General features: G+C 39.2%; 1 protein-coding gene across 5 annotated transcripts in view; it reads left to right on the top strand.

Moving 5' to 3' along the window:
• Positions 1 to 25,739, top strand: part of UVRAG (UV radiation resistance associated) — a 291,490-nt gene that overhangs the window by 206,015 nt on the left and 59,736 nt on the right. For all 5 annotated transcript variants that reach the window (XM_059708402.1, XM_059708401.1, XM_059708404.1 and 2 more), the window contains one exon: positions 1,636 to 1,714. In XM_059708402.1, coding sequence (XP_059564385.1) covers positions 1,636 to 1,714 — 79 coding nt within the window. The remainder of the gene's footprint in view (positions 1 to 1,635; positions 1,715 to 25,739) is intronic.

Raw genomic sequence — 25,739 nt, 5'->3', positions numbered from 1 at the left:
AGAAGTCCCAATGAAGTAACAAAGCCAGTGTAGTGAAATCTGTTTTTTCAGGAATGTAGAGGCTTTGTTTTCAATGCATGCCTATCTCAGTGTACTCTTTTCTGACATTTGAAACACTTTCTGTATTTATAATTTGAACGTGGAGATATTTGTGCATTTGGACAGCTATGCAGATAGCCTGTGTGTGATGGTTTCTAGAAAGAATACCAGCTACAAAGTGCACAGCTTTAGGGCTCTAGTAGATTTCTTACAAAGTGCTCCTGTGCTGTTAGTTCCTCCAATTGGCTAGTTTCTCTGCAACTGCCCAACACAAATTTAATGATTCTTTCACCCTGTGAAAGCCTGGCGTTGCACTTTTCTTATCCGGAATTTGCTTTGCTGTCCTTTTTATGCATGTCAATTTAGAACCAAAGCACATTTCATAGTTTATGTGTTCCTAATTCCGTTAAGTACAAACCTATTATCTTCCGGAGGGGTGTGCAAAGCATTTGGTGTTCCTTTAGTGCGGAACAAAAACAGTTCATGATCTTGCTCACTCTCCAGTGCCTGTGCATTTACAGCACAACAGATTTACCTTTTGGACACTATGTAATCAGCAACTTTCAAGAATATAAAGCTTTTAAATTTGGTTTCCTTCTATTTTCCCTAGAAAACACTATCTCCCAGGCTTTATGGGATATACCTTTTCCTCAGGCAGTTGAAATTCAGAATCCAGTAATTGTCACCTGCCATTCATTTCAGTAAGATAATTTTATTCTTGAGAATAATTATAAATTGCAAAACTAAATAAGGTGGTGTTTTCTTCTTGACCCTATCGATGTTGTGAATGATCTGTTTGTAGTGAAATCTGTTCGAGAGGATAAAACGTAGGCTTGGTCTTGAGAATCGGGAAAATATGACTAAGTAGGTAAACTGTACCCTTTTCTTCTTCATTTGCAGGAGTAGGAAAAGGGAAATAGTGAGGGAAACTTATTCCCTAAAATAACTCATTATCTTTATTTATAAAGATCCACAGATCTAATGCCTTTGTTGCTTCTGTGAGTCAGATTAAAATGGAAAGTCTTAGGAGAACTCTATGGCATGAGTAATTTGCCTTGGAGACATAACATGCAAATAGCCACCCCTGTGAATATGAATGAATTTTTAATGCATTCTCACTCATATTGATACTGTTGATTTGACTGGCTATCTTAAATGAAACAAATTGTATAGATTGCTTTTACATCTGATTTTTTTTCTTAATTTTTCTTTTTCATTTAGTAGTTGAGGTGTTGGGTCCAAGGTATTAGAGGAAAAATTTTCTAGGGTCTTATTCTTAGGGTGATAAGGTTTGATATGTAAATATGGAACATAGTGGCCTCAACTCCTTGGGGTTAGTAAGCCACTTTCTAATATATTAATCCCCTGTTGCATGGCCTATTCAGTTTTTTCTTTGAAACAAAGCAGCCATTGTTCTGATTTGACTAATTTAATGAAGATATTAAGATAATAGGTTGCAAAGGCTATAACTAAGTGATTTAGTCCAAGTATTTAGATGTTTATGCTGTATCCAAGAAATTCCCACCTTCATCAACAACCTTGAGGTTGTTTTACTGAAGTTTTTGAAAACTTCTGACCCTGCTTTACCTTTTCTAGGTTTCCATTATACCCCAAAGGAGGGGAGAAACTGCAATTTGATTACGGTGTCTATCTTCTGAACAAAAATATAGCACAGGTAAGTAATTCCTCTTCACTCCTTTCCTACTTTCTGCATACACCCTGCTTCTTTGGATGGTAAACCCTCTTTGTTTATAAATAAGCACTACAGTTGACTGTTTTATTTAACCAGGTACAGTAATCATGCAAAGTTCATTTTTGGCGACAGCCTTTTTCTGTGCCATTATAAATACTACCGTGAAGCAATGGGTACGAATTGGAATCCTCCTGCTAAACTCAGGAGCCCATTACTGGGTTGTTACTGCTAGTAGACTGTACTTGAATGTGGACTTTACAACCCCTTTCCTCTGCAGCTGACCAGTAATAGCTTCCTTCTCTTAGACCACTTCTAGGGACTCACTTTGCATTGGGAATTGTTGATGGAGTAAAAGTTTAGTGGCCTTGGCAAGTCCTTCGTGGTCTCCTCACCTTAGTATCCAAGGCCAGAAAGAAAAGACCAAGCACATGGTCCTTCCAACCTGTCTTGTTTTTGTGGTTCCCTCGACACCACACCAGTTACCATCTCATCTAAATACTGTCTTTCACACGCCCTGAAAGACGAGCATGCTTGCTTGGGTTTGCGTTTTCCATGCAGCGTTTCTGTAGCAGACGTGGCCCTACTTCCAGAGGTAGACTTCCGTAAATGTCCTGGCTGTACAGGAGGTCAGCTGCAGTCTCTGTTTTTATTTGGGCATACCTTCCAATTGGAAGAGAACATGGGTGAGTATCCAGGGTTTGGCTGTTATTGAAAGAAATTATAAACTGTATCCTCAGATCTCTCCATTTAATAGCAACAATAAGGTTCATGATTTTTTTATTTATGTGAGCCAAAATTGCCTTTTATCTATGTGTATCTAAAGATTCACCAAACAATTCCCTTAGTGATTCCTGGCAGATCTAAAATTATTCCTTCATATGGTGTCATCTTTGCCTTTTTTCACCTCATTCAATCTCAGTTTAATGTTTATTATCTACTTTGTTTTTTATTAAGATTCTTATCCTTTTCTACCATTGGATAAAATTTCTAGTTTGAGGTCCTCAATTAATCACTTGCTTTAAAACCTCACACTCATTGCCCTCAGTCACACTGCTTTCATTGTTACTACCACTCCAGCTCAGGTTCTACACTCCAGGCAGGCAGCCTTGCTCGCAGTCTCGCCTGTGACTCATCTTTCCATGTGCCCTTCTTCCCACAACGATGCTTTCCCTCCTTTTTGGCAGAAAAGTATCTCAGTCTAAGAAACAGGACTTTCATTTCAAGGCTGCCAAACTCACACTACTGATCACAGTTGTCATACTATGAAAAAGGCAGTGCTGAGACAGAACTGGTCAAGAACTGACCAGACTAAGGGTGCATTAAGGAAGAAGATGTCTAAGTAAATTAGGGGACCTGGACACTGGGGCCCAGAGTCCGGTGGTCAGGATATCAGTAACGTTGGCCTCATTGCGTAGAACTGAGTTCTGATTGAGTTCAGAGGTTCTTCTCTTACCCTATTTTCTTTATCTTGCTCTAAGTACCTAGGCCACTGATGGCGAACCTATGACACGTGTGTCAGAGGTGACACACGAACTCATTTTTTTGGTTGATTTTTCTTTGTTAAATGGCATTTAAATATATAAAATAAGTATCAAAAATATAAATCTTTGTTTTACTATGGTTGCAAATATCAAAAAATTTCTATATGTGACACGGCACCAGAGTTAAGTTAGGGTTTTTCACCATCACTGACCTAGGCCCTAGGTTAGAAGGCTGTTGGAAGATTCCAGGTGAAACCCACTCCTAATTAAAGCTAGGGCCAAAATGCCTGGATTTCCTCATAAATCCCAGCTTCACACACACACACACACACACACACACACACACACACACACATGCATACATGCACACACTTAGTTCTTTCTTCTTAGGACCCAATAGGAATGCCAAGAGTTGGTATAAAGAAGTTCTAAGCATAGCCCAGCTTGTTTTGAAAACAGGACACAGATGGAGGCCGATTGTGTGCATGGAAAATTGGGTGAAGTCAGCCCTCCGCATCAGACTCTTAGTGTCTGTTTGGTCCTCACTTGGGAGCACTTCCCAAGTAGCCTCTGACTTTATTCTTAACTGAACCAAGGCCACAAGTATGTTGAGCCAATTTTATTCATCTGTTTAAAAAATGGATTACTTCTAGTAATTTTGTATCATCTGTAACTTTATACTCTTTTTGAAAATGAGGGGTTACACTTGTGTTTTTGTTTAAGATTCATAGGTTAACCACTGTGTTTTTTTATAGCTATTGTGGCAGTTTTAAAAGGAGAGAACAATAAATTTCTTATAAACAGACTTCCTTAGGTTTCAGAGTTCATTCAGGAAGCCCCTTTCTTAGCATTTAGAAAGAAACTTTTAGCACATTTATGACCTTTAACTTTTCTTTGCTTCATCTCTTTTCTTCAACTTACTATTTCTTGAGAATGTTTCATTCTGTCTTTAGCCTTTCTACCATCACTTCATTACATTTCAACTTATAGCAAATCAAAGAACCATTAATTATCACGGCTTCTAGCCAGGTAGTATATCAGTAAGGTATTTCTAACTTTTATTTTCTATACATACATCCCAATACATGTTGTCAAAGAGGAGTTTGTCTTTTGAGCCAGTCTCATTTATACCCCATCTCTAGAGATGTGAACAAATCATACTATTAAAATGGCCCCACCTCAGTAATCTGTAAGCCACGTTAGTGGAGGCGGATGAAAGCACTGGCATGTGTTAAAGTGCCAGAGAAGAAGTAGTGAAGTCATTTAATACCGAATCCATAGCTCGGTTAAGGATTTGAATGAATAGTCAATAGGACCTTTCATCACAACCAGAAGTAGTAGTAAAATCACTTTTTTGGTAGAGGAAATGACAGAATTTAGTAATATTTGTTACTTCAGTATTTGGGATCAGTCCAGCCCAAGTTTTGAAAGCATAAGCTTAGAAAGACAGGCCTTCAAGTAGAAATCCTAAAGTGTTGTTTGAAGAGCTGAGAGGATTAGTGAGGCCTGCTTGCCCTCTTCCTGTCATTGCTGTCTGAAGGTGTGTGTGCTGGCATGGTGTTGCAAGTGCAGAAAGCAAAATGGCTCGTTTTTAGCACCATTTGCTAATATTTTTCAAGTGTCAGCCCTTTGTCCGGAAATAGCACTCTTTGTTGGTCAGCATTTAACACTATATGAATGGGCCTGGCAAAATTCAGGTGCAGTGTAATTAGCACTGACTTAAAAAGCCAGGTCCTGCCTTAATTGTCAGTAAGTTTTTATAAGTATATTAGAATTTGTGGATAGCGTTTAGTTCCCGAAGCATAAAAAGTAGTAAATCAAAAAATTACAATACTTTTATCTTACATTTATGGAGAGCTTTATAGTTCATGATACACATACATATATATTCATGTGACCTTGTTATCACCCTACAAAGTGAAAAGAACAGCTAATAGTAAATGAATTTGAAAACAGAATGGCTTTTGACATCCGTCACTCCAGTGCAGTATCACATAATCTGACGTATACATCATTGTTTTTTATGTTTTCATCCTAAGCCTGCACAAAGTCAAAACGGTGACTTTCCCAAATAGAAAAGACACTGAATACCCATTTTGCACGTTATGAGATTTTCATGAGTAAGCATAATGCTTAAAACACTACAGATTCTCAAAAGGTATTTTAATAAATGAATGAATTGTGAGGTAGCACCATCACACGGCTAAGAAACTGAGTTTCAGAAAAGTTGTGACTTGCTTAAAATTGATGAATTGGTTGATTCAACAAATATTTGAGGCACAGGCCAAGCGGTGCAGCCTAGGGTGCCGGTGGCTGCGAGCCTTCTCCCCATCCCTGAAGCGTGGGGCGGGGTTGCAGCAGCTCACAGCCGCCCCTGGGCACCATGCATGGAGATACCGCTCTCCACTGAGCCACCGTCTGCCCAGGACCTGTGGGGGTTGGGGTGGCCTTGGGCTCCCACTGGCCCCACTGAAGCCAGACTCAGCTTGGCCGGCCATCCCCACCGCCCCGAGGGCTGCGCATGCCCCATGGGCCTCATCACCCTCATGAATCCCCGTGGTCTGGCCATCCCATCCCAGGAAGTGGCCATCCCGATCGCCATGGCTCACTCCCCGGTGCAGCTGGGCCTGCCCAGCAAGCATGTAGGCAGGAGCTGGGCCTCTGAGGGGAAGGAGGAGGGATGCGCAGACCAGGGCAGAAGTGGAGAACTTGGCGGTGTAAACACAGCCCCTCCCTGCACCTTGTGCAGGCCCCTCGAGCTGCATTCCCGAACCCCTGGGTGCCCCTGCCCAGCACTGTGCTCTTGGGCCTGGGGTGGGGATGAGGGACGTGGAGCTGTGGCCTGAAGGCAGCCCTCACTGTCTTGGAATCCCAGTGGTCGATCAGGGAGGGATGTGGGGTACCAAATTCTCTCTCTCTCTCTCTCTCTCTCTCTCTCTCTCTCTCTCTCTCTCCCCCTCCCTCCCCCCCCACTCCCCCTCTCCCCAGAGAGGGCCCTGTGCCCCCCGCAGGTGGGCAGGGCTCAGGCCCCCACTCACCATTGTATTGCTGCCCGCTCTGTTGCTGCTGAGGCGGCGGGGGCTGCTGACCTGTCCCAGACCCCTGGCCAGCTGCCTGTGCCTGGACCCCAAGCAGTAGCAGAGCTTCCAGCAGCCAAAGCAGCAGCAATAGCCAGTGCACCAAGTGCCCAGAGCCAGCTGGTGGGCAGCGGTGGCTGTAGCCAGAGTCCCAGCTCCCATCTGCCACCGGCCCCCCCAGGAGCACCCCGGCACAAAGTTCCCAGCCAACCTCACGCGGCCCCTCCCCCCAGCCGGCCAGCCCCAATTGGCAGATTGGGGCGGACTGGCCGGACCCCACCCATGCACAAATTCATGCACCCACCAGGCGTCTAGTATGATGATATTTCAGTAAAGCTGTTTATTTGTTTTTAAAACGTCCCTGCTTCATTACGCTTATAATCTAATGGAAAGAGAGACAATAAGCAAAATAATTTTAGTAATAATAAATGCTGTGATAGAAATTAACTAGGTGATATAACAGTAAACAACTAGAAGGGGATCTACTTTAGATAAAGTTTTCAAATAAACCTTATTGAAGAAGTGATAATTGAGCTAAAACACGGAGATGACAGGGAAGCAGACATACAAAGAGTGAGGAAACAGTAAGTTCCTTTAAGCACGGAGACAGTTAATGCAAAGGCCCTGAGGCAGTAAAGAACTTGATGTGTCTATGTAACCAGCTAATGTGGTACGACTATAGTAATTAAGAGGAGAGAGAGTTAGGGAGTATATCATATAAGACCTTAGAGATTATAGTAAAGAGCTTGAATTTTATTCTAAATGCGAAGGGAAGCCAATGAATAATTTCAGCAAGAAAGTGGTGTGATTTGATATATTTTTTCAAAGATCACTCTAGCTGCTCTGATGGATCATACAGGACTAGAATGGAAGCGAAGTCACCACTTAAGAGATTATTTCAAAAGATCAGATGAGGGGGGATAGTTGCTTGGACTGGGATAGTAGGGATAAAGATGGAGAGAAGTGAACAGATTTAAAATATATTATGGATGCTAAACATCACTAATCTTCAGGGAAATGCAAATCAAAATGACATTGAGATATCATCTACACCTGTTAGAATAGCTATTATAAAAAGACAAGAAATAAGTGTTGACGCAGATGGAGAGAAAAGGAACCCTTGTGCACTGTTGATGGGAGTGTAAATTGGTGTAGCTACTATGGAAATCCCTCAAGAAATTAAAAATAAGAGCTACTATATGATCCAGCAATTCCATTTATGGGTATTTACCCAAAAGAAATGAAAACACTAACTTGAAAAGATATCTGCACTCCCCCCCCCCATATTTATTGCATCATTATTTACAATAGTCAAGAGTTGGAAACAACCCAGGTGCCCACCAATGGATGAATGAATAAAGGAAATATGAAATATATAATATTCCACTATATGTATATGTACACAGACATAAAAATGAACGAAATCTTGCCATTTGCAGCAACATAGAGGGACCTTGCAGGCATCACACAAAGAAAGACAAATACTGTATGATCTCACTTATATGTGGAATCTTAAAACAAAAACTGACCACAGATACAAAGAACAAGTTTGGTGGTTGCCAGAGGCAGGGGGTGAAGGGGTGGCCAAAATGGGTGAAGGTGGTCAAAAGGTACAAGCTTTTAGGTACGTAATAAATAATTCCTGGGAATGTAATGTATAGCATGGTGATTATGGTTAATAATATCTTATTGTATATTTAAAGTTGCTAAGAGAGTGTATCTTAAAAGTTCTTATCACAGAAAAAAAATTGTAGCTTTGTGTTGTGATGGATGTTAATTAGACTTATTGTAGTGATTATTTTGTAATATATGTATATCAAATCATGTACATCTGAAACTAACAATGTTATATGTCAATTATATCTTAATAGAAATTAGTAAAATTACATTATGGGAGATGAGCTAATGGATTGAATTGGGAGATGAGGAAAAAGGAGTAATCAAGAATGACTCAGGTTTTGTGCATGAGCAACTGGAGGATGAAAATACCATTTAGACATCTCTAAAAATGGGTTAAAGTCAGGTGTTGTTTTTTTTTTTTAAATCTGTTTATTTTGTGGGGATGTGGAGTTGTTGGATTGTGTGTGTTTTTAAGATGGGAAGTATCAGTTCATGTTTATATGCTTATGAGACTGATCAAATAAAGAGATATTATCAATACAAGATTTAAAAAAAAAAGGGATACTTGAAAGAGTAGAATCTTTGAGAAGGGATGAGGAAATAGGATACAGAACATAAGTGAACATGTTGACATAAAATAGGGAAAAGAGACACTTTCAACCAACTTACAGTTTTACAAAAAGCTGGTTTCACTTAAGAATTTCCTTGATGGCCGAAACCGGTTTGGCTCAGTGGATAGAGCGTTGGCCTGCGGACTGAAAGGTCCCAGGTTTGATTCCGGTCAAGGGCATGTACCTGGGTTGCGGGCACATCCCCAGTAGGAGATGTGCAGGAGGCGGCTGATCGATGTTTCTCTCCCATCGATGTTTCTAACTCTCTATCTCTCTCCCTTCCTCTCTGTAAAAATCAATAAAATATATATAAAAAAAAGAATTTCCTTGATGAAGCAGTAAAAATTAGTCATTATATTAAATCTTGACTGTTTAGCACATATCTTTTTAATATTCTGAGTGATGGTAATTGAAATAAATATACATAAAGTACTTCTGCTGTATGAAGTTTAATGATTGTTTTAAGGAAAGCCCTTGGGCAATTGAGTTGCTAACTAAACTATCTGGTTTTTCATGGGACACCATCTTTACTTTAAAGAATGACTGACAGACAGTCAACAAACTGTTCAGACTTAGGTAGATGATAAAATTTAAGATTTTTAAAAGTATATATTTTTATTGATTTCAGAGAGGAAGGGAGAGGGAGAGAGAGATTGAAACATCAATAATGAGAGAGAATCATTGATTGGCTGCCTCCTGCACACCCCCTACTGGATTGAGCCCAAAACCTAAGCATGTGCCCTTAACAGAATCAAACCTGGGACCCTTCAGTCCGCAGGCTGACACTCTATCCACTGAGCCAAACCAGCTAGGGCTAATATTTAAGATTTTTAATGAAAATCGGTATTTTGGAAAACTTGTGTTTGCCCCATGAGATTGACAGCTTCCCATTCCTTAAATATGTTTTTGATGAGGTCGGTAGTGATTTTTAACAACTGTGATTTTTAAATATTTCATAATGAATGTGTCAACATTTAAAATCTTTATAACTCCGTGAGCCAATATTTTCCAAGTGACCAATGTATGATGCTATGAAATCATGTACAGGTAAAGAGTTCTTCAAAGTGTTAAAAACGATGTAAAAGTATGTTCTGTTTTCAGATTGACTTTGTTACTAACCTTTAAGAAAGTACTGTTTGATGAGTTTGGGGTATCAGAGAAGAATAGCCACAATTATCTGAAAAGGCTATAAAATACTCCTTTCTTTTCTAACTACATATTTATATGAGGCGGGATTTTCTTATGAAACAACATATGGTAACAAAATGAATGCAGATGAATACATAAGAATCCAGCTGTCTTCTGTTAAGGCAGACATTGGAAACGAGACTTACAAAAATATAAAACAAATGTCCCTAATCTCTCTAAGTTTCTTTTTTGGAAAATCTGCCCATTTTTTATTAAAAATACTTATATTAGCAAGTAATATATTTCTATTGCTATATTAAAATGAATTAATAAATATTTTTAAATATTCTGATTTTTAACTTCTAATGTATTATATTATGACCCGCATAAACAAAAGCTCTTTTGGGTCCTCAGTAATTTTAAGAGCATAAAGGGATCTTGGGACCAGAAGGTTTGAGAAGCACTGTCCTAGAGAATGGCCATCTAGATTTCCTGTGAAATACTTCAATTGCTCAAGTTCGATAAACCAAGACACATGTGCCAGTTCCCCAAATGTGGAAACACTGGATAAGAGACTTACCAGTTTGAATTCTGGTAATACTGTGCAGTACAAGTCATCAGGACATCAATGGATTCTTCCCTGTTGCTCTTGCCTTTTCTTAAGCCAGCCCTCTTCTTTCCTTGAAAGCTCAGGGACTTAAGAGCAATGCTTTGTGGATACAGTTTACAAATTCTAATGATGATTTACATTTGTAGCCTATATAATAAAAGCCTAATATGCAAATCAAGTGGCGGAATGACCAATGGTACGTCTGGTCGCTATGATGTGCACTGACCACCAGGGGGCAGATGCTCAATGCAGGAACTGCCCCCAGCCCACAGGCCCCAGGCCAGCCAAGGCGGGTGCCAGTGGGCTCTCCCCCCCCATCACCCCACCAGTAGCCCCACAGAAGGAGGCAACCGGCGAGCGGGCTGACACCACCCCCTGCTGGTTGCCTCCAAGGCATGTGCCAGCAGGGGTCCCCCAATCGCCCTGCTGGTCACCCCACAGATCAGCCCTGATTGCCAGCCAGGCCTAGGGACCCTACCCATGCAAGAATTTCGTGCATCAGACCTCTAGTTGAATATAATGGCTTTTGGTATATTTTTAGTTCTGTGTCTCATTTCATACTCTGTGAAGTATGATAACCAAGTCTGTCTTTAGAGATAAAAATTAAGTTGCTGCCATGACAAGATATCATGGCGCCGAAGCCGGTTTGGCTCAGTGGATAGAGCGTCGGCTTGCGGACTGAAAGGTCCCAGGTTCGATTCCGGTCAGGGGCATGTGCCTGGGTTGTGGGCACATCCCCAGTGGGAGATGTGCAGGAGGCAGCTGATCGATGTTTCTCTCTCATCGATGTTTCTGACTTTCTATCTCTCTCCCTTCCTCTCTGTGAAAAATCAATAAAATATATTTTAAAAAAAAAAGATATCATGGCAAACAGAATTCAAGAAAAATCTTTTGAGGTCAAATCCAGCTATATCCAACTGATGTTGTCTTTCTTTTTTTCTTCCTTTTCCTCCCCTCCTTCCCTCCCTCCCTCCCTCCCTCCCTCCCTCCCTTCCTCCCTCCCTTCCTTCCTTCCATTTGGATCTTATTACAATCCTATGAGTGGTTAGGGCACAGACAGTTACTTGCCTTTTACAGGTGAGATCCTGAGACCATGAGTTAAGTAGAATAACTAAGATTAGAATCCTGGGGACTTCATGACCTTTCTTCCTTTTCCTCTGTTACCTCTTTCCCATTAAGTTATTTTAAGACTTCATAGAAAGTAAAAGTAGTTTCAATTTCCAAAAAACAGTTGGAAACCTCCGTTCTGCCAAGGACATGGTCTTTCTCTAAAACTTGACTATTCATGGGGCTCACAGTGCACAGCTGTTTAGAAGGGATCAATGCCAGCTTACACCCAGAAGCTTAATTCATGCGTATTTCTTCAACATACAGTCCAGTGTACATGACACATGAGGAGAAAATGCATTTAATTTCTTACCACTTCTTGGAATCAAGAATAAAAATGCCAAGGATGTTTTAATAGTCAAAATGTCCCCCACTGCCTACAACATTTTCCAGTAATGTAGTAGAAACTATTTTTAAGTCCTATATCTATATCTTTTTAAAAGAACACTTTACTGATATATAATTCATGTACCATACAATTCACCCATTTGACATGTATAATTCAATGGTTTTGAGTATATTCATCTAGTTGTGCAACTGTCACCACAGTCAATTTTAGAATATTTTCATGACCCCAAAAAGAAACCCTATACCCATTAGCAGTCACTCACCATTCCCCCAAGGTCTCTATCCCTAGGTAGCTACGATTCTACTTTCTGTTTCTATATATTTGCTTATTCTGGACATTTCATATAAATGGAACCATAAAATATTGGCTTCTTTCACTTACCAGGGTTCAAGGTTCATCCATGTTTTAGCATGTATCAGTCACTTTTTATTGCCAAATCATCTTGGCAATTTGAAGTTATGTATGGCTATACCACATTTTATTCATCTACTCCTTTATATAACATAGACATCATCTGTGTTGTTTACACTTTCGCCTAATATGAATAATACTGCTGTGACCATTAATGTACCAATTTTTGTGGGGATATATGTTTGTATTACTCTTGGGGATATATCTAATAGTAGAATTGCTGAGCCATATAACTACTAGAGGCCCAGTGCATGAAATTCGTGCACAGGTAGTGTCCCTAGCAGCTGCCGGCTGCCAGCCAGGGCCTCCCTTCCCCCGGCTGCCTGCCACCACGGGCTGGGGTGGGGATGGCCAGGGGGAGGGGTCGCAGGCAATTGGCCAGCTGACTCCTCCCCCTGATTGAACTCCTGGTCGATGGAACAATTTGCATATTAGGCTTTTATTATGTGGGATGTTTAATATTTTGAGGAATTGCCAGACTGTTTTCTAAAACAGCTGCATCATTTTACATTTCTGCCAGCAATGTATGTTTCAATTTCTCTATGTCCTTGCCAACACTGGTTATTTTCTGTCTTTTTTATTATAGCTATCCTACTGAATATAAAGTGGTATCTCATTGTGGTTTTGATTTGAACTTCCCTTAATGGCTAATGATGTTGAGCTTCTTTTTTATGTGCTTATTGGACATTTGTATATGTTCTTTGGAGAAATGTCTATTCAGAACCTTTGCCCATTTTTTAATTGGCTCATTCGTCTTTATTGTTGAGTTGTAAGAGATCTTTATATAACCTAGACATAGATCCCTTCTCAGATGTAGGATTCAGAAATATTTTCTTCTATTCCACAGGTTGTCTTTTTCATTTTCTTGATAGTGTTAATTGAAACACAAGAGTTTTTAGTTTTGCTGAAGTCCAATTTTACCTATTTTTTTTTCTTGTTTATGCTTTTGGTGTCATATCTAAGAAAGCTTAGCCTAAATAATTTTAGGGTTTCTTCTGTGTTTTAGCTTATGTTTAGATCTGTGATCCAGTTCGAATTAAATTTTTTTTTGGCTTAGTGTAAGGAAGGAGTCCAGCTTCATTCTTTTGCATGAAAATATACAGTTGTCCCAGAAAAAGAATGGTTGAAAAGACTGTTTTTTACCCGTTGAATTGTCTTGGCACTCTTGTTGAAAGTTAATTAACTATAAAATGAGGATTTATTTCTAAGCCCTGTTCTTAGGCTAGTACCACCCTGTATATTTTTTATTTAAAAAATACTTTCCAAAAACAATAATAATAATATATGTCAATTGTAGAAAATTTTAAAAGTACAGAAGAAGATAGAAGAACAGAATTTTTTAAATAGTCCATAATCTCACCATTTACATGTGCCATCATTGGTCCCAACACCACACAGCTCCCAGTTTTTATACTTGGACCTAAATGTGGTCTGTGCGAACTCCCTGGACATGTTTTGACTATTTGATACATATTTATTAAAAGAAAGAATGGTGAGTGAGCTAGCCAGGAGATTATTCTTTCCTCCTTAAGGTTGATGGTTAATGAAGCTACTTCTATTTAGATATGTGTGTATTTAAATATTTCTTTAAATGTATATTATGTCTATTTAAGGCTTTAACTGAGGTAGAAAATTAATACACATAGTTGTTTCCAAAAGTTCCATTCTGTATTTAAAGGGATAATATTACTTCTTGAAGTTGCAAGTAATTTGTTGTGTTCATTATTAAATTTTTTAAGAACAATGTCAGCTACTAACCAGTTTCTTAGACATTTTTAAGGACATATTAGCTGTGACCACTGTACTCTTCAAATGCTGAGAGCAATAAATTGACAAGATAAAACAATGTGTTTATACCTCATTTGGACATTTCCCCCACTTTAAATTGAAAATAGAAATTCAATGCCAAAAATATCTTCCCAAATGAAAAATAAAACAATTGTAACTTACATTTATATAGCTTATTTTAGGTTCAGTGATCTTGCCCATATCCTTTTATCCTTTAGTCTTTCTATTATTATCTCCATTTTACATTTAGATAAACTGAATCTCTAAAGAGTGAGCAAGGAAATTCAGATCCTAATCTTCCAGCTCTTTATTTTTTTAAATATATTTTATTGATTTTTTACAGAGAGGAAGAGAGAGGGATAGAGAGTTAGTAACATCGATGAGAGAGAAACACCGATCAGCTGCCTCCTGCACACCCCTCACTGGGGATGTGCCCGCAACCAAGGTACACGCCCTTGACCGGAATCGAACCTGGGACCCTTGAGTTCGCAGGCCGACGCTCTATCCACTGAGCCAAACCAGTTAGGGCATAATCTTCTGACTCTTAAGTTCAGGGGCCCATACTTGCTGGTTCCCTTTTATCTGTGGCTTAGAGCTAAATATGAATTTGGCACCTTATTTGGTTTAGAATATTTGATAACTTCTGTCTTTTCATTTATCCTAGTTGTTTTAAAAGGTTCACTTCAGCCTTTTTACTTTGCACATTTTAATATTTTAAGCTGGCATATAATTTTCTTCAACTAAAGAAATAAGCCGTTTATTCAGTAATGATGTTAGCCTTTTCCGAAGCACTGCCATGTGGGAGAAAATTATTTAAAGAATGCACCTCAACTGAAACAAAATACACAGTGCTTAGTTTAGAGAAGGTCGACTATAAATTCTCACGATATTTTTATGGTTAAGCTCATGAAATGAATTATGAGGAGTAATATATATATGAAAAATGAATTTTGTTTCATTTTAGTTGGCATCAAAGTGGCTGTCATAGCTTAGGCTTAATCTACTTAAGAGCATAAAGTTCAAAAAAGTGTTATATGTAAATTTTGGTACCTATTAGAGAAAAACAATTAAAGATGTGCAGACTTGGGTTGCCAGGGAAAATAAAATTAGTACCCCAGTTAATGTAAATTTATCAAGTAAAAGCCAAAATCCTAGAATAAAATGAGCTAAAATAAATTCAGCATAACTGAGTGTTTAAGAATAAGTGCTATGGACCTAGACTACAAGGGTTCAGTTCTATCACTTTAGATCAGCCGTGGGCAAACTCCGACCCATTTGAAATGAATAAAACTAAAAAAAAAAAAGACCGTACCCTTTTATGTAATGATGTTTACTTTGAATTTATATTAGTTCACACAAACACTCCATCCATGCTTTTGTGCCGGCCCTCCGGTCCAGTTTAAGAACCCATTGTGGCCCTCGAGTCAAAAAGTTTGCCCACCCCTGCTTTAGATTATGTATATGATTTTGGGTAAGTTACTTAATCTCTCTGTACCTCAGTGTCCTCATCTGTAAAATGAGGATAATAATAATAATACTTATTATTATAGGTATAATTCTTATCTCTATGAGGATTAAATAATATATGTAAAGCACTTAGAATAGTGCCTGGAACACAGTCTGTGCTAAGTAAGTGTTTTCTAAATAAATGCAAAGTGCAGTATAATCATTGTTATAAAGAAATACCATATTCCATCCTGGCCAGGTGGCTCTGTTCAGTGTAGCATTGTCCCATACACCAAAAGATCGTGAGTTCGATTCCTGGTCAGGGCACATATCTAGGTTGCAGGTTTGAGCCCTGATCGGGGCACATACAGGAGCCAACCAGTCGAAGTTTCCCTTTCACATCAATGCTTCTCGCTCTCTCTCTCTCTCTCTCTCCCTCCCTCCCTCCCTCCTCCCCTCCCTCCCTCCCTCTTTGCCCCTCTCCCCCCCCAAAAAATAAATTTAAAATAAACCAAAAACAAATCTTCAAGTGAGGAGTAAAAAAAAAAAAAGAAAAAGAAAGAAAGACCATATTCCACAAATATAGAATGAGTTGAAGAGGTGCAGAAGTAGATTACAACTTAAATGTAAGTTAAGAATAAGTAAAGAAGGGGAGAAAATTGCCTTTTTAGCTGTATCAGTGAAAGTACCATGTATAGGAAGGAAACTATTCAGACACTTAAAATCACTATCAGCCTTTAATTTCTAGTTAAGATAATATTTCTTTTTTTTCAAAATAGGAATAACTTTTTTACCATATAAATGATCCAGCCAAAACCGGTTTGGCTCAGTGGATAGAGCGTCGGCCTGTGGACTGAGGGGTCCCGGGTTCGATTCCAGTTGAGGGCATGTACCTGGGTTGCGGGCACATCCCCAGTGGGGGGATGTGCAGGAGGCAGCTGATCGATGTTTCTCTCTCATCGATGTTTCTCTCTCATCGATGTTTCTAACTCTCTGTCTCTCTCCCTTCTTCTCTGTAAAAAATCAATAAAAATATATTTTTTTAAAAAAATGATCCAATTGCAGTATAAATTTGTTTTAAATATAGAAATGTATTAATGAAAAATATTAAAACCTCTAGAGTTTCCACTACTCAGAGATAACCATTGTAATATTTTGGTTAATATCTATAAGTTAAATAGATAAAATCCTAACAATAGACAAACATGGTAATTGACCGTACCTTTGCTACACCTCCCATTGGCTAATCAGCGTGATATGCAAATTAACCGCCAACAAAGATGGTGGCTAATTTGCATACTGCAGGCAGGTTGGGACAACGCCATCCTGCCTGCCCCGCCACCCGCCACCATCCAGGCCTGCTATTTGTGACCCGGGGTGGTGGGGCGAGACAGTGCCATCCCGCCTACCCTGCCACCATCCAGGCCTGCTATCTGTGACCCGGGGCGGTGGGCGTCCGTGTGCAACCTGACCCAGGGTGGCCGGGCGATGTAGCAGTGATCAGCCAGCCCACCTGGCCTCCATCCGGGCATCCCATGTGCGACCCAACCCGGGGCGGCACCCCAACCCCCAGATCGGCCCTGCCATGTGTGTGACCCGGGGAGGTGGGGCAGGCATCGAGGGATTGGGCCTGCCATCTGCCACCCAGGGAGCAGGCCTAAGCCAGCAGGTGGTTATCTCCTGAGGGGTCCCAGACTGTGAGAGGGCACAAGTGGGGTTGAGGGACACCCCCCACCCCCCCTCCCCCGCCAGTGCACAAATTTTTGTGCATCGAGCCTCTAGTTCTATATAAATGTTTTCATACTATGCTACCTTTCTTATTTAACTATATTGTGAAGGTAGTTTCATATTCTTGATTATAGTTGTATCAAATTTTAAAGTTGACACATCTTTTTCTCTACCCTCTTGCCAATATTGTGTGTTAATAACCTTTTATTTTGTGTTTGTTTTTCTTTTGTGTGTGTGTTGCTAACCTTTTATATATGAGAGAAGAAACATAACATCTCCAAGTTTTTATAGCTCTTTGATTTTTAGTGAGCAGTTCATATATTTATTTGCTGTTCAAGTTCTTTTATGAATAATCAATACACTTTTATACCTTTTACAAAAATAAGTACACTATAGAATCCACAAAATGATATAAGATCTAAGGAAATAATGCATAAGTTTTGCAATGAAGTGTGAACAATTTGCTTAAGTGGTGGTCTGGTGTCAGTCTTTATTTCTCTGTTTTCACCTCCTTTCTTCCCCCATCCTCTCCAGGATTGTCAGTTTTCTTGCTGTGTAAAAGCAGCCATGGCAGTAGAGCAAAGGCTGGACTAAAGACAGCTTTTGGAAGAAGTTTCTAAACTCCCATCTCCCACTGCCTGGCTCATTTATTCACTCTTTCCCTTTGCTTGGCACTGTTCATTTGCTATAAAATGTTTCTTTTCTTTCATCTAAATCCTATGACTGGCATGCCTTTCTGTTTACTCTCTTGATGTTTCTTTTCCTCCTGATTGATCACTGTCTGTATGTCAGGTGCTGGGCTGGGCACTGGGGAGACAAGGATGAATAGGACTTGGTTCCTAACCTTGGTAGCTAACCTTCTAGCCAGGGTGGCATTACAGTGTAGGGTGAGCTCATCATCAGATATGTGAAAACGTCTTTGGGAAGTGTTCCTAAAGGAACTGTGCAAGCTGGGCCTCTGAAGCATCATGGTTTGCTCCCAGAGGAGGGGAAGGTACAGAATCCTTGGCAGAGGTACCAGTGGGAGCAAAGCTCAGAGGTGACTTACACACTGGGATCAGTCAGGGTGTCTCCCCTGGGCCTCTTGAGGACATGACTTATTTATGTTTCTGGGCAATAAAATCCTACTCTCACTGTCACCTCATCTGCGTTTATAGGCTGTGACATACTACTCTTTTCTGGGACATTTCATTTTTAATCAGGTGGAATATTGTTCCTAGATCATATCCCCCAAATTTAGAAGTATTCTTTGTTTTACTATTTTCAACTCATAGGGAATACAGTGAGGCCATTTTAGGACTGCATAAAAAAATATGGTGTTATATATTCAAGGTATTAATACAAAATTTACAAATCTCTTATTCTGTTCATCTTTATGAAAACAAAAACTGAGTCAGGCTTTGAGTCACCTGAATTAAGCATGGTAGATTGGGCTTTGAATATAAAACTTTTATCTCTTTTTCATTACATATTATATAGTTTATAGCCTAGCATTGGGCAGGTCCCAGGTCACTTTTCCTTATAATCTCCCATAACCTGTGAAGTATAGAATTATTGCTGTCCTCTTGCTAATAGGGAAACTAAGCTTTTAAGAAGTTAAGTGCACACCCTCAAGGTCACACAGACCCTAAGTGGTAGAGCCAAAACTTAACCTAGGTGTTCTAATTCCAAACTCAGGGTCTCTAGTTTTTTTGTTTGTTTGTTTTCGTTTTTTGTGTGTGTGTTTTTGCTTTCTACCGCTTATTTTCTATTTCTACCGCTTATTTTTTATTTCTACAACTTATTTCTACTTATTTCTTACTTCTACAGCTTATTTCTACCGCTTATTTTCTACAGCTTATTTCTTACCGCTTATACTTTAAAAATGCTTCAATTAAGCATTATTCCCATGTTTCACACCGAGCTAATTTTACCACACTTTGGCTCCCTACCTTATTTTTGTTTTTTGGCCTTCTTACTTTTGCTTTTTAAGCTTAACTTATTTTCTTACTTTTGTTTTTTAAGCTTACTCTGTGCTCGTGCCTTGGAGCCTCCTTTCACCTGACCACTTTTTAAATTCCCCCGCACTCAGGCCTGTTCTGATGCCACTTGTTACGGCCAAAGGGGCCTGCTCTGGCTTCACTTGTTACGGCCAAAACTCAGGTCCTGGTCCCAGATTCAGTCCCTGGTTGGGCACCACTTGTGCCATGCCAGCACGACCAAGGGTGATCCCGAGTTGGGGGGGGTGGTAAGGGGGGGAGTTGAAAGGATTAAGGAAAGACACACAAGAGAATTATAGCTGGGTCTCGGTGGGACGCTGCCTCCCTGATGAGGAGACAATGACCAGGGTCTCTAGTTTTTAATAGAGGATAGCACAGTTGATTTGAAATTCTAGATTTCGTAACTTTTAATGATACTGTGTCTTGCTAATTCATCCTTTTTAAAAGAGAGAAAAGACAGTTATTCTCTCTAACCAGCCCACAGTTATTTGGATAGACACAAATTATAGTTCTATATTTACAGTAGCTTTGTAGATACTTGTATAGGTGTCAGTTTAAAAGATGTGTAGATTATAGACTCAGATGAGCATTTTACATTTAAATAACTTGGTTAGATACGATGGAAGGAATGAAATTTTGTCATCCATGGACTCCAAAAATGTTTAATGGAGAGAAAGTAAAACCAACAAACATGAATGACATCAACAATTAGACATTTTGGTGTTTTAGTCCATCTTTTTTAACTTGCCAGTTGATATGTTGGGCAGGTGGTTTCTTTCTACTGGGCCTATTCTTTTTCATCTAAAGAAACAAGTGGTTGAGCTTCATGTACCCTGAGGTCCATATCAGTCCTCATATTCTTTAAACCTTTGCTTCTTAACTTTACCACTCATGTTTCAGTCTGTTCTTTTTTTTTTTTAATCATGACCTTCAAGTATTTTTGCTTACTACAACATCAAAAAGATTTTAAGATACTACTTGCAAACAGGATGCTATGTCAGTGATTTGGTTTCTAGAAAATAAGCAGAGATTTATAGAGTACCATACCAGGTAAATAACGGGTCAATATGGTCCAATGCATATGGACTAGTATGAAATATTAACAACAGCATACATTTATGTACTCCTTTATAGTGGTGCTTTCACACGAAAAGCTCAAAAGTGATTCTCATAATTTCTTCTCTGAAGTAGATTTCATAAGAATTTTCACCTTCAATTTAGTAATTCTTAGGAACTCTATCAGAAGAAAATAATTCTAACTTTCTGAAAACAGTTAAAAGAGCTTTATTGTAACTGAAAATAGCTATTATCCAGGGGGAGGGTAAATAAACTCAGGAGCATCTATAGCCATTAAAACGTTTATGAAGTTAGGTAATAACATAGAAACACATCTGTTATTGTGGAGAAAGGAGGATTTGGAGTCGAATACAAAATATGATTACAGTTATTAAAATAAAAAGGTTAAAGGCACCAAACAAACATTTACTGTTTATTGGGGGGAGAAATACTACCCAGATGTATGTCAAAATTATGATTATATGTTCATGTTGTGGGATTTTGGGGTAGTCTTTCTACTTATCTTTTATTAATGTATGCATATAAAATAATTTTTTTCAAATAAAGATGAGGTCTAGTGAGGTTTCTTAACATTCTCAAAATGGTACAAATGCTTCATGGTGAACTTGGGACTAGAAATCATATTTCTTAATCACTGACCTGGCCTATGGGAATCGGGCCGAAACCAGCTCTCCGACATCCCCCAAGGGGTTCCGGATTGTGAGAGGGTGCAGGCCAGGCCAAGGGACCCTACCAGTGCACAATCAGGGAGGGACCACGGGAGGGCTCCAGAGCATGTCCGGCCTGTCTCGCCTAGTCCCAATTGGCTGGACCCCAGCAGCAAGCTAACCTACCGGTCGGAGCGTCTGCCCCCTGGTGGTTAGTGCACAGCATAGTGACTGTCTGAATGGTCGAACAAACGGTTGGACACTTAGCATATTAAGCTTTATTATATAGGATGCCAGCAGATTTAAAGGTTCCAACATTAAAGAGGTTGCCTAGCTATATATTTTTTCTGAATAGTGTGTAGTTCCCCTTTGATATTCTTTAGTTCTGAATAAAATTAACAAAATAAAAATCTCCCTCCTTCCACCATGAATAGGTTTTAGGGCAGTACAATGTGGTTAGGAGCACAGGCACAAATGGACGTGAATTCAGTTCCTGGTTCAATGTTGCCACTTGATAACTGTGACTTTGTATTAGAAATTTCTCTCTAGGCCTTAGTGCTCTTATTTATATAATGGGGCTCACAAATCTCTATTGTACAACATACTGTTCTTGTAGACTTTTTCTAAACTACTCTTAACATTTCTATCTTTGTCCCCCTTGTGCTCACATTTATAGATAACTGGGGGCCTATGCACAAATTTCATGCACCCAGGGGCATCCCTCAGCCTGGCCTGCACCCACTCGCAGTCCAGGAGCCTTCGGGGAATGTCCAACTGATGGCTTAGGCCCATTCCCCGGGGGGAGCAATCCTAAGCTGGCAGTCGGATATCCTTAGCTCTGCTGCGGAGGTAGGAAAGGCTCCCGCCACCACCGCTGCACTCGCCAGCTGTGAGCCTGGGTTCTGGCTGAGCAGCGCTCCCCTCTGGGAGTGCACTGACCACCAGGGGGGCAGCTCCTGCGTTGAGCGTCTGCCCTCTGGTGGTCTGTGTGCATCATAGTGACTGGTTGTTCCACTGTTTGGTTGATTTGCATATTAACCTTTTATTACATAGGATAGTTGTAGCTTACTGTTTTTATTTATTTTTTTTAATATATTTTATTGATTTTTTACAGAGAGGAAGGGAGAGAGAGAGTTAGAAACATCGATGAGAGAGAAACATCGATCAGCCGCCTCCTGCACATCCCCTACCGGGGATGTGCCCGCAGCCCAGATACATGCCCTTGACCGGAATCGAACCTGGGACCTTTCAGTCCGCAAGCCAGTGCTCTATCCACTGAGCCAAACCGGTCTCGGCGTATCTTACTGTTTTTAGACTGCCTTGCAGGCAGGTTAATGTCTTAGAAAGAGCTCTAAATTGTGTTCTAGCTTCAGAGTTGCCTCTGACTCTTTGGTTTTCTAACTCAGTGTTGCCTCTTGCTCACTGTGACATTATGCAAGTCTCTTAATCTTTCTAAGCCCTAGATCCTTTCCAGCAGTAATCAATGATTCCTTCCCATCTTGTCGAGCACATAAATGATTTAAAGAATGATAAATTGTTCACTCTTACAGTAGAGGTGATAGAAGTGTAAATGGATAAAAATCATTTTAGAAAACAGTGTGGCACTATCCAGTGAACTTAAAGATATGCATATGAAAATGTTTATGGCAACACTATTCATAATAACCAAAGATTAGAAACAGCTTAAAATCTGTCAGCAATATGTTTATCATTAATCATGATAAGTAATCCATGATTATGTAATGGAATACTGTGCAGCCATGAAATCATAGCTATATGCCATAATAAGGACAAATTTCATAAACATAATAACATTGAATAAAAGAAGCATAACAATGGAGGATCTCCACAATGTTCTTCTATTGTGTATAGTCCAAAATGGGCAAGATTAAACTATATTTTAGGAATGAAACTAAAATGGAAAACAAGGATAGTGACTACCTTTAGGAGAGAGAAGGGGTTACAGTGAGAAAGGGGGTTCAGAGGGAGCTCCTGGGGTACCAGGAGCATTCTGTTTTCTTACTGAGTGGTGGGTACACAGGGGTTTGCTTTATAACAATAACAATGCATATATGTTTTTAAGTATTTTCCTATATGTATGCTATATCTTGACATTAAAAATTAGAGGAGAGCCTGGCTGGTGTGGCTCAGTGGTTGAGCGTCAACCTATGAACCAGGAGGTCACGGTTCAATTCCTGATCAGAACACATGCCCGGGTTATGGGCTCAATCCCCAGTGTGGGGCATGGCATGCAGGAAGGTGCCAATCAATGATTCTCTCTCATCATTGATATTGCTATCTCTCTCTTTCCCTCTTCCTTCCTCTCTGAAATCAATAAAAATAAAAATTATAGAACAACAATTTTTTAAAAAATATGTGTGACACTATTTCATTGAATTCTTGTAGTTTCTGAGAAATATTTGTCATTACAAAGGACTTGGTATTTCATTGTCATATACCAGAAGAAAAGGAATTTTGAACTAGAGCACTTGGAAATTCATTTATCTTAGCTTCACAAATAATGAATGTCTGCTTGTATTGATTATTTACATGCAAAACCCCTTTTTATTTTTTATCCTTGATCTTCACAATAACCCTCTCAGGTTTTTATTTTGTGCTCATTTATAAAATGAGTCTTAGGGTAATTAAATAACTCCTTGGTGGAGGAGGAATTTAAATAAATCACTGAAACAAATCTGTATGGAGTATTTTTTAAAACAAATTTTGGGACCATTTTAAGTATATGTAATATAAAAATAAGCTATGAATAAATGAATGGACTGAGTTTTGGATAGATATATTTTCTGAAAGCATGTCTAAAAGAATAAACGATTTCTCAAATGTCTAGAAGTAAGTGAGTTTGTGGGTATTTGGGCATTTACCACTTGCAGGTCAAGCCCTTACACTGAGTGTTGAAATTGAACCTAATTAGAAGAGAAATGATGTCTGTATTTTTGACACACTAACTGTGGTGGTCACTTTATCCAAAGTTTGAGAAACTCTGATCGCTAAACTAACCTAGAAAAGGAAATTACTTTGTATAGACAAGCCCACAAAAACGGTTTTTTAGATTTAGTTTGTAATGTCACGTAGGATTCTTCTTAAAGACTTGTGAACCTTCACCTCCTTTTAATAAGCCTTCATAATGATGATGTCCCCTGAGAATGAAATCATCTTAGCGGAATGCAGCCTGTGTCTTAAAATCTGATAAGCATCACTTCATGGTATTTAGGAGATTAAAAGAGACTTAAAACACGTAAATGTTACTTTTGGGTTAGTATAGCCAAGGAAGCCTGTGGCCCAGCTATCAAAACAGCTTAGCTTCAGCAAGTTCCAAGCAGTGGGCTTAGCCAAATTGGTTAGCCCTGCTTAAGGACTCACTGCGCTGTCTTTTGAGTTGACCTTTAACTTGTGATATAAAACATAATTGTTTCATCTCTGAGGCACATTTATGTGTCCCTTTGCCCCAGCACTAATTCATCATTTGCTTTATAGTAATTCCATTCAGACATTACCATCAAACCCTGTTAAAGGCTTCTAACAGATGTGAGTAGATATAGTTCCTAATCAGTGACATTAGTTTATATCTCCTTATTAAGATACCCATTAAATTCATACTTGAGAGAGATAACATGAACACTAATGCACTTTACTTCTTCCATCAGGGCTTTTTATTTATTTCCTTAAAGGAGTTATTAATATCTGAATTTAAAAGTCCAAGAGAATACAAAGCTCTTAGCAGGGGTCTAAGGTCTTTCATTCTGGTAAGACATGAAAGATGTGAAAAGCAAAGACATTCATTATTATGCTGTCATTTTATTCTCTTTTTCTCCCTAAAATATGGCCATTAAAATATACATAATATAATTTATTTTAAAAGTTAATTAATATCTTACTTTTACATAATCTCCTTTTCTAAACAAAATACATCATCCTAGTTCCCTGTACTTTATCTTTATAAGTTATCTTGGTTTTCTAATTTTAATCTGAAATTCAGAATATATACAGAGTTGTGTGTACTTTTAGAATATACCAGCCAAAAAGTATTCATTGAATATACTAACCTAACCTCTGGGGGGTAAGGGAATATAAAAGAAGTTGCCTCATATGACAAATAGTTCACAAATGTATAACATCTAATTATTCTGATGAATTCCCCACCATATCACCTTAACCAGAATATTCAGTAAATATCTTTCAATTCCATTCATTATCATCTCCAAGTGAGACACTTGGCAGAGTTGCTAACGTGACTTTCCATTTGAGGAATCCATAAATTACTGCCCACAGGGGTTATGACAACACCATGGCAGCATGGTTCCCTTTTGTTTTGCTTTGGCTTTTTGCTATTATTGCTTTTGCAACAGTAAAAAGTGCATGTTTCATAAAATTAAAGCCTCTCAAGAGTCAGTTAATATAAAGTGATACTTAACCAAAGTCATAAGTGACTTAATATGAAGTTAACGATACCAGGAAGTGGTAGTTTTGCAAATCTGCCAGCATACACACTTCTGTCAGTCTCACTATCAACATCATCACTTTCCACCTTTGGTCCTCACTCTTAGTGTGTTATCCCAGGTGCAAAGAGAAGGTTAGGCAGTGGCGCCTCTTTAACGTGTTCCTTGTATCATACTTCCTTTACTGTAAGTAAAATGCAATGGTTTAGACTCACTGTAGTTAATTCTGTACTAACATTCTCTTCCCCCCCCAAAATGATCTTATGGTTCCATTATCAGTACCCACGTTGATTAGACGCATTAGTTTGGATTCAATAAGAAGCAGACTTCAAGAGGGGATTAGATGTACAAGAGACTTATTGGAGGAGGGAGCTGAAGGTGTGAAGAGCCTTCAGACTGTAATGCATGTACACTGTATGATAGTTGTAGAAGGAGAGAGGGGAGGGAGAAGGAGAGGATAGGAAAAGTCTTGGAGTGCAACTCAGTTCCAA

The sequence above is a fragment of the Myotis daubentonii genome, chromosome 9, assembly GCF_963259705.1.
Source record: "Myotis daubentonii chromosome 9, mMyoDau2.1, whole genome shotgun sequence".
Lineage (NCBI taxonomy): Eukaryota > Metazoa > Chordata > Mammalia > Chiroptera > Vespertilionidae > Myotis > Myotis daubentonii.
This window is presented reverse-complemented; position numbering and strand designations above follow the sequence as displayed.